Genomic DNA, 9,533 nt, shown 5'->3' with positions numbered 1-9,533 from the left:
TGTCACACCTGTGTCACACCTGTGTCACACCTGCATGGGCCCAGTGCAGTGTCCATAGCACACACCTGTGTCACACCTGTGTCACACCTGTGCCACACCAGCATGGGCCCAGTGCGGTGTCCATAGCACACACCTGTGTCACACCTGTGTCACACCTGTGTCACACCTGCATGGGCCCAGTGCGGTGTCCCTAGCACACACCTGTGTCACACCTGTGTCACACCTGTGTCACACCTGCACGGGCCCAGCGGGACGTTTGCACACAGGTGTGCACAGGTGAACCCCTGGGCAGGTGTCAGCACTCCCGCACACGTGTGTCCCAGTGTCCCATCCCTCTGACACTTGTGTCAGGCCCTACCAGGTCCCTCCTCACCTGCCAGGGTCCCCAGCACTGCTCCTGCTGCCAATGGGGGTCCGTGTGCGTGTGGCCCCCCGAGGAGTCCCTCTCCCCCTGGTGCTATTGGGGGGTGTCCCAACCCTTCCTCGCCCCCCGCCGTGTCCCCTGTGCCCCCTGTGCCCTCCCCCCTGTAGGTCCCTGTAGGTGTTTGGGGGCCGGTGGGCACCTGGCGGGGGGTCCCGTGTCCCCCCTGGGTGGTCCCGCACGGCCAATTTAGGAACATGCCGTCCGTTGTTTGCTCATTAAAGACCGTTCACAGCGCCCAGCCTGCACCTGTTTGGGGGTCTGGGGGTCACAGAGGGTCTGGGATGGGGGTTCGGGATGGGGGTCAGGATTAGGGACCCCATGGCCTCAGCATTTGGGGGCAAGCAGGTCCCAGGAGGGTGCTGGGAGCAGAAAGAGCCCTGACATGGGGACACAGGGGGGACATGTGGGGACATAGGGACATGGAGGGAGACCTAGGGACACAGAGGAGATACATGGGGACATGGAGACACGGGGAGGACATGTGTGGGTACATGGGGACACAAGTGGGACACGCGTGGGGACATGGTAAGATAAGGGGGGACACAGAGCTGGCCCTGTCACCACGTGGACATCCGCCACTCAGATGCACAAACAGACAGGGTGCAGGGTGGATGCAAGGGGCATAGAGGGTCATGGGGGTCTTGGACAGGCTCTGGGGTCTCTTAGGGGTATCACAAGGGCTCTGCGTGTCCCCACGTTACAGGGGGGTCCCACATGTCCCAGGATAATTTGGGGCTCGGGGCCTCTGAGAGAGAGCTCACAGTGGTACTCGAGGGTCCCGAGGGGATCTCGGGAGGGTCCTGGGGACGTCCCAGAGGGGACCCCGTAGTGGTCCCGGGAGTGCTTTGGGGCTCCAAGGAGGTCCCGAGGGAAGCTTTGAAGAATCCCGAAGGGGGCCTGGAGACATTCCAGAGGGATCTCGGGGGGAGGCTCGGGGGTTCCTAGAGGGGTCTTGGGGGGCTCTGGGTGGGCGTCCCAGGAAGAGTCTTGAAGGGTCATGGAACAGTCCCGGGAGGGTCTCCAAGGGGTCTGAGGGTTGTCCCGGGGGTGGCTGGGGGGTCCCCGAGGGGTCTGGGGGTTGTCCCGGGGGTGGCTGGGGGGTTCCCGAGAGGTCCCGGGGGTGCAGAAGCCGCCGCCCGCCACCAGGGAGCGCTGGTCGGGCCCGTTGCCATGGCGACAGAGGGGCTCGGCCATGTCTGTTGTCATGGCGGAGGGGGCGGGGCCAAGCGCGTTGCCATAGCAGCAGCGAGGGGCGTGTCCAGCGCCGTTGCCGTGCCCGGAGGGGGCGTGGCCGTCCCCGTTTTACCGCCCGGGGGCGTGGTCAGGCCCGTTGCCATGGCAGCAGGGGCGGGGCGGGGCGGTTGGCACCGCCCGCGGGGGGGGCAGCGCAGGCGCGCTCGGTCCGTGCGGTTCCGGCCCGGTCCCGGTCCCGGTCCCGGAGCAGCGGAGCGGGGGGAGTGCAGCGGCGGCGGCCGCGGCCGAGCGGTGAGTGCGGCGGGACCGCTCGGGAGGCCGGGAAGGGAGCGGGCAGCGCTGCCGACATCACCCGCATCCCCGCACCGGCCGCCACCGCCCGGCAGGACCGGCCGGGGGGGCCGCGGGGCCTTCGGGGATGGAGTGGCAGGGCCGGGCCGGGAACGGGGCTGCAGAAGCGAGGCCGGAGGGCCGGGTGGCCTCCGTAGGTGGACCGTCCGGAGGTGAGAGGGGGGCCGGTTCGTCCGGTAACGCCGGGGATGGAGCGGTTGGAGCCGGGCCGCGAACGGGTCTGGGCTGAACGGTGAGGCCGAGCGGTCCCGCGGGGCCGGTGGCGGCGGGGCCCGGCCTGACTCAGCGGCGGCCGCTTCTGCGTCCCGGCTGCGGCTCCCGCGGGACGGCGGGCATGGCACGGTGCGGTCCCGGTACGGAACGGCGCAGGCACGGCGCGGCACCGGTACGGCACGCCGGGAGCTGTAGTCTCGGCACCGGCACCGCGCAGTACCGGCCCGGGCATCGCCGCCGGTACCGGCCATCGTCGGGGCCTGGGCATCAGCCGGAGACCTCCGGTCTCGGGGCTCCCTGCGGGACCCGGGCCGCCGCCGCCGCTCGGGCACTGCCGGTGCCGCCGGTCCCGTCCCGTGGGTGCCGCTGTGGGTGATGCTCCCGAGATGCTGCCGTGGCGGTCCAGGGCGGCAGGTGGCTGTCACCGCGACACACCGAGCGTAACGCGCTCTCGGTCCTCGCACTCATGGCGGCACGGCGGCGGCGGTGTCACCGGTACAGTGGTGTCACCGGTAAGGTGACGGTGTCACTGACGCATGCGTGTCGGGATGGGGCCGGGGCCCTTCTCTGTGCTCCCCGCCATTCCCAGGATATCCAGTCGAATCTCCTGCCGGGGATCTTCCCGAGAGGCTCCCTCTGCCGCGGTCGGGCACTCAAGACGCGGCCTCTGACACCCCGCAGGGTGACCGGGGTCCTGGGGATGGCGTGAGCCCTTACGGTACCTCCCATCACGCGTGTGGGGACACTCTGGGGACAGCCCTGCCCGGCGGCATGGCACAGGCACGCTGTCCCGCCCGGGGATGCGAGTGCGTCCCCCACCCACCCCGGCTCTCCCAGCTCGGCTCATCCCGCGGCATTAATATTTCAGGAGCAGGGGGGAGGGCTCCGCTCTGCACATGCTCCCGCCGCTGTACCGAGTTATTTAGGTTAGCGGGAGCCGAGCGGGGCGGGGGGATTTGGGCGGTCGGGAACTCACTCCGCTCCCCGAGCATCGCCGTCGGGAGCCGCCAGCTCCCGGTGCGTGAACGGCCGGTTTGCCTCGCCGCGGGCCGGGACGGGCACTGCCACCGGGAAGCAGGGAAGGGTGCTGGGGCTGGAGCCGGTACGGAGCTGGGGATGGAGCCGGTGCGAAGCTGGGGGCTGCCCGCGCCCGGCAAACCCACCTGTGCCCACCGCAGCACGGGCTGTGGCACGGGGATGCGCTGCTCGGGGTGGGGGGAAGTGGCTCTGGGGGGGGGACGTGGGCGAGCGGCCCTCGCTGTTAGCAGCCGGGCCACCGTGCCCGCTGCCAGATCCTCGGCAGCCCCGTGTCGGCTCCGCACGGCGCTCTGCCCCCGCCGGGCTGTCTGCCACCCCCCTCGCGTGTTTGTCACTTGAGAAGCGACCGGGACGGCTCCCAAAATAGAACCCGCCAGTCGCAGCAGCCCAGTTCGCACCGGCACCGCGGTGCTGCTGGGCCGGCACCGACGCGCTGCTCAGCTCCCGGTGCCCGCCGTCGGCGCCGCCCTCGGCCGCCGCTCTGGCACCTCACGGCCTCACTCTGCTCCCGTTTGTTTGGGCAGAGCGGCCGGGGGGGCTGCGGCGTGGGACCGGGCCCGGACGACCTCTGCGTGCGCCCCGGCAGCGCCGCGGGACGGGCACGGACGCACGCCCGGGGCTTCGGTCGCCGTCGGGCCGTGATTAGCAGCTCCGGGCTGGACAATTAAAATGCAGCGGTAAGCGTCCCCCGCCTGGCCGGGCGCCCGGCAACAACCCCTCTCCTCACGGCCTGACGGGAATCTGGGCTGAATTCTTATTTTCATTAGGGTTTTTTGGCAAGAGCCGGCGGCAAACCGGCTGGGCCGGAGGCTCCCGGCCCTGGGCGCGTCCATCACCCGGCGTCGGGGCAGCAGTGGGTCGGAGGGTGCCGCAGGCCCTGACTGCCCTGTCATTACACCGGGGCGTGCTCGGCGCTGTGCCGGGGGCTTGGAAGGCGTTTGGGAGGGTGGGGACGGGCTGGGTGGCACCGCGCGCCCCGGGCGGCATCCCCGCTCTGCGATCGGGACACGCCGGTGCTCGGCGGGATCAGGGTTCTCCCGGTGGGTCAAGGTGCTCCCGGCGGGATCAGGGTTCTCTCCGTGTGTCAGGGTTCTCGGTGTGGATCAGGGTGCTCCCCGCGTGTCAGGGTTCGCCCCCGGGCTCTCACGTGTGCCGGCGTGTGCGGCAGTCGAGGTCCGGCTGGCCCGGTGACACCCCAGTTCATCCCGGCGGGGAATCCGGGGGTCCCTGCCCCGTCCCACACGAGCTCCCCACAGGCAGGATGCCGCAGAGCCCTGGGCGGCTGTGCCAGGTCCCACGGGCATCCATCCCCCCGCTCAGCCAGGGCACGGCGTGGCCCCACGGCTCGTGGTGGGGTCCTGCCTCGGCTCTGCCGGCAGCTGCCCCGGTTATGCGGAGCAGGGCGGGCGATGGCAAGGGGGTGTCAGCTGCTCCTCGCCGGGGCGGGCGGGCAGCCCCCGGCCCCGCCGCAGCCCCTGCCCCAGCGCGGCGGTGCCCGGCAGCCGCGGCACCGCAGTGCGCGTGGCTCTGGCTCAGCGCCGCGCATGACTCAGCTCCGCTGCCGGAGCCAAGGGAGGGGGGGAAGATGGGGAGAGTCCTGGGGGGGACCCCTGCCTGCACCCCACTGCCGCGATGCCGCCAAACGGGCGCGGGACGGGGTTTGGCTCTCGCCGGTGCCGGGAGCTGGTGGGTGCGCACCTCGCCGTGCCGGGGGTGGCGGCGGCGCGGGGGCCTCGGTTCCAGCTGCTGCGGTGGTGGCTAAAAATACCGACCCCCCCCGCAGCTGCGTGCGGTAACACGGCGGGGTGCGACGGGGGTCCTGGGGATCCCGGCCGCGGCGGGGGATGGATCGGCTCGGCTGCCGGTGGGGTTCAAGCGGCCACAGCCGTGCGACATCGCCGGTGCTGAGTCACCGTGGTGCTGTACCCGAGAGTGGGGGGACTGCGGCCACCGGGACCTTTTCCCCCCCAAACGGGCACTGGGGGGGTGACAGCAGCCCGGGGTGGCAGCGCCCCACAGGCCCGCACCGCTGCACCCCCAGGGCGCAGATGTGCGCTCTTAGTGCCCCCCCCTCATTCCCCCGGGCTGTGGCGTGGGAGGGGGGGTTAGGGGGGCTGCCCCCCCCAAGCCCCCGCCTGGCAGCTGGCCCGGGCCCCGCAGCCCCCCTCACCGAGCAGGGAAGCGGATTAACGCCGCCGCTGCCGCTGCTGCCGTGCAGGGGGGCCGCGGGGGCACCGGGACCCCCACTCCTGGGAAAGGGCAGCAGGACCGCTCATCAGTTGCTCCACTAAAGCTTTTGGTGCAGGACAGTGAGATTGGGGTTCAGCGCCCCCCACTCTGCGGCAAGGCTCCCTGTGCCCTGCCATGCCAGGACTGCAGCCAGGGGGTCCTGGAGCCCCCAGCCATCTGGGCACAGGCTGCCTGCCGGCAGATGTTGCCCCTCTAAGCCCTGCTCTAATGGACCCCGATCCCGATCCTGGCCCCAGCAGATTAGGCAGCACCGGGGGCCAGAGAGGGGGGCCCTAAGCTTCTTATGGGCACCAGCCCCCAGAAGCCCCACGGGCTCACACAGGCCAGCAGCCCCTCGGCGCAGGGACAGTGGCCTCGGCAGTGCTTGCATCCCCTCGGCAGTGCCTGCATCCCCTCGGCAGTGCCTGCATCCTGGGACCCCTTCCCCATGAGCCACATCCTGCACTGTATCCACGTCTTGCTCCCAGCAATACCCCAAACCTGGCTCCTCTGGGTACCCCTGTTCAGGGCGGGGATCCACCTGGCCGCGTGGGCCACACTGGGGCTTCTGGGGGCCCTCGTGCCTCTCTGCCATAGCTTGGGGTGCCGCTGGAGTGGGGGGTCCCACAGATTGCACCGTGGCAGCCTGGCCCTGCTGTCCTTTGGTGTTGGAGCACAGTTGGGATGGGCACCCTGGGTCCCCGTGCCCCCAGTGCCGGAGTGTGGGTGAGATGGGCACCCCAGATCCCGGTGGCCCCGGTGTCAGAGTCTGGGTGGGATGGATGCCCCGGATCCCGATGCCCCTGGTGCGGGTGTGACCCCTGTCTCTTGGCAGCTGGGGCATGGCCGTCAATGTGTACTCGACGTCGGTGACCAGTGAGAACCTGAGCCGCCATGACATGCTGGCCTGGGTCAATGACTCCCTGCAGCTCAACTACACCAAGATTGAGCAGCTCTGCTCAGGTGGGCTTGGGGGGTGGTGTACGGGACATGGGGGGTGTTGTCAGGGTGTCCCCAGCCCCCCCTGACCGTGGCGTGGGCCCGGCACAGGGGCTGCATATTGCCAGTTCATGGACATGCTGTTCCCCGGCTGCGTGCACCTGCGGAAGGTGAAGTTCCAGGCCAAGCTGGAGCATGAGTACATCCACAACTTCAAGGTGCTGCAGGCTGCCTTCAAGAAGATGGGAGTGGACAAAGTAGGTCCATGGGGACAGCGGGGGCTGCCCTGTGGGAGGCTGCTCCGCTGGGGTCCGTGCTGCTCTGTGCCAGTGTCCCCACCGTGCCAGTGTCCCTGCTGTGTTAGGGGCACGCTGGGAGCACTGCCCTACCGGTCCCTCCGTGTCCCCCTAGATCATTGCAGTGGAGCGGCTGGTGAAGGGCAAGTTCCAGGACAATTTTGAGTTCATCCAGTGGTTCAAGAAATTCTTTGACGCCAACTACGATGGAAAGGAGTACAACCCGCTGCTGGCGCGGCAGGGCCAGGACGTCGCGCCCCCCCCTAACCCAGGTGATCACATCTACAACAAACCCAAGAAACCCATTGGCACTGCAGGTAATGTCCGGGGCCCCCCGGCGAGCGCTGCCCCCCGCCCTCTGCACCCCATGGCGCGCTGGCCGTGGCCAGGCGTCCCCCTGAACCCCTGCCTGCGCCCTGCTCTGCTGCCTGCCTGCCTGCGACCGGGGGGGCCGGGCGGGTCTGCAGGGACACCGAGACAGCGGAGGAGCAGGGATCTTGGCTGCCTCCACCTGCCTGCTCAGCCTGGGCTGGGGCTGGTTTTTCACCGCAGGCCCCCTGGCTGCCATCCCCCCGTGCCGTGCCACCACGGCACAGCTCCCATGGGCACTGGGGGCTCCCTGTGCTGGCCCAATGGGAGCTGTCGAGGTCTGGCACCTCCTCAGATCCCATGCTGAAGCCCAAACAAGTCACGAGCACCCTTGGAGGGCTGGGGGCAAGATTTGCCAGGGGAAACTGAGGCAGGAGGGAGGCTGAAGCTGGGAGAGCCTGGAGCCGTGGCTCTGCACAGGGTATCTGCCTGCCCTTGCTGCCCACTGCTGCCCCCACACAATGGGGGGGGGGGGGTCCCTGCTGGCAGCCCCCCCAGCCGGCATTAACCCATTGGTCCCCATGTGCTGTCAAGTTCCCCAGAGGACCTCCCCCACTGGCCCCAAGAACACCCCGAACCCAGCCCGCCTCGGCAATGTGCCCAGCGGCATCCTACGGAAAAACTCACCTGCCGCCCGCAACGGCGGCAGCGAGGCCGACGCGCAGATCCTGGAGCTCAACCAGCAGGTAGGGGTTCCCTGCCACGGGACTGGGGGGCATCACGGGGCTGGGGGCGACTGAAGGCTTCAGCCATGTAGGGGGGTCCCTGCCAGGGGCTGGGGCACACTGTGGGATTGGGGGGGCTGAAGGTTCTGGCCATTTCCCTCTCCCACAGCTGATGGACCTGAAGCTGACAGTGGATGGGCTGGAGAAGGAGCGGGATTTCTACTTCAGCAAACTGCGGGACATTGAGCTCATCTGCCAGGAGCACGAGAACGAGAACAGCCCTATCATCACAGGCATCGTCAGTGTCCTCTATGCCACAGAGGTGAGGGCCGGGCACCTTGGGAGGCCCCTGGAACTCATGTCCCTATCCTGCTTTCTGGACTTCCCTGGGAGGGGAGGGAATCCCTTCCCCCCCAGTCACTCTCAGCCTTGTTCATTCCATGGGGTGCCAGGAGGGGGTTGGGCTTTGCCAAAGCCCTCGTGCCATGCTAGTGGGAGGTTGATGTGCCCACCTGTGCCACCTTTGTGCCCATGTCTGCCATCTTTTCCCCCCAGGAGGGCTTTGCCCCACCAGAGGACGACGAGCTGGAGGAGCAGCCGCCAGAGGACCAGGACGAGTACTAGCCCCGGCCCGCGCTCGCGCCCCCCGCGCCACCCCCCACCATAGACATTTAAGGTCCGAGCCCGCGCCTCGCCCTGCACTGTCACACGTCATCGCGGTCTCCGGCAGCTCCAGGGGGAACCCACCATCTCCATAACCAGCCGACATCCCTTGGGCGAGGAGCGCGGCTGCGCTGGGGCTGGCGACGGGCTCTGGCCCCGTGCTGGGGCCTGGCCTGTGCCACCCCCTCCCCATATTTATTTCTGTTGTCGCCCTCGTGTGAGCGAGTGCCACAGCCGCCCTGGTGTCCTGCCTGCCCACGGTGAGAGTGAGAAGGAACACCGAGTCCTCGGGGGCTGGCCCAGGATGGCGTGTACTGCTCACCTTGCTGGGACGCCCATGGCCCCACGAGCCCCGTGGCGGAGTGAGTGCCGGCCTGGCAGCCTGTTGGAGTGGGAGGCCACGGAACAGAGGAGAGAGATGTTGGTTCAGGTTCCTGGGAAGATGAAAAGAAAACCCCAGCCCAGTATGGCCATGGCAGCGGGGGGCACCTGCAGCCACAGGGGTCCCGGGTTGGAGCCTGTCCTCACCACGGCGTGGAATGGCAGCAGCCCTCTCCTCTCACCCGTGGCCCCCATGGAGCCGAGGCTGGGGTGGGTCACCGCAAGGGCTCGCAGCGCCCACCTGCCCTGGCTGCCGCGTCCCTGTCGCATCGCTTGTCTGGTCCATCACTCCGGTCGCAACGCTGCATCTGTGTTCGGTTTTATTTAAATAAACTCGTGTGGTAACACTGCGTCCTGCCCATGCTGGGGTTCGCTGCAAGGTCTTGGACCCGCTTCCTGGGCTGGGGGTTCTTCTTTGCTGACAGACCCTCGGCAGGAGGGTGGGAAGCTGGAGTCGACCTGGGTGGAGGTTCCGGGACCGCAGCGTGTGAGGAGGGTCGGGTTGAGTTTGGGTGACCAGTTTCTTCAGAGGTAATTTTGGGATATTAAAGCCCGGAGAGGCCCTGGCCCGTACTCCTGCCTCAGACGGGATTCAGCAGGGTGCGGGACGGTACGTATCAGGATTCAATGGTGCGGGCACGGGTCACACCATCGCCGCACGTCCTCTTGACACAAGGAGCAACAGACAGCACAGGACCGCCCCCGCCTTTCACCAAAGCTCAGTGTTTTTCTGTTCTTGACCAACAAAATCAGGGGAGAGCGCGAACGCAG

The 9,533-nt window shown here is 68.5% G+C and overlaps 1 protein-coding gene across 3 annotated transcripts; it reads left to right on the top strand.

Annotated features, from left to right (window-relative positions):
• Positions 1 to 1,801: 1,801 nt before the first annotated feature.
• On the top strand, positions 1,802 to 9,112 carry MAPRE3 (microtubule associated protein RP/EB family member 3). 3 transcript variants are annotated; one of them, XM_042029465.1, is made up of 7 exons: positions 1,802 to 1,909; positions 6,285 to 6,412; positions 6,500 to 6,645; positions 6,800 to 7,001; positions 7,588 to 7,739; positions 7,888 to 8,040; positions 8,274 to 9,112. In XM_042029465.1, exons 2-7 carry the CDS (start codon positions 6,292 to 6,294, stop codon positions 8,340 to 8,342), a joined length of 843 nt encoding a protein of 280 aa, XP_041885399.1. In that variant the 5' UTR covers positions 1,802 to 1,909; positions 6,285 to 6,291; the 3' UTR covers positions 8,343 to 9,112. The 3 variants fall into 3 exon arrangements, with proteins under 3 accessions (XP_041885399.1, XP_041885398.1, XP_041885397.1); XM_042029464.1 differs by lacking the exon at positions 1,802 to 1,909 and adding an exon at positions 3,598 to 3,897; XM_042029463.1 differs by lacking the exon at positions 1,802 to 1,909 and having other exon boundaries at positions 6,800 to 6,956.
• The last annotated feature ends 421 nt before the right edge of the window (positions 9,113 to 9,533 follow it).

Source organism: Corvus kubaryi, unplaced genomic scaffold (assembly GCF_017639235.1).
Source record: "Corvus kubaryi isolate FWS band 111438036 unplaced genomic scaffold, C.kubaryi_AGA036_p1.0 37323, whole genome shotgun sequence".
In the NCBI taxonomy this organism is placed as follows: Eukaryota; Metazoa; Chordata; class Aves; order Passeriformes; family Corvidae; genus Corvus; species Corvus kubaryi.
Note: the sequence above shows the minus strand (reverse complement) of the source record. Positions and strands in the feature narration are given on the sequence as shown.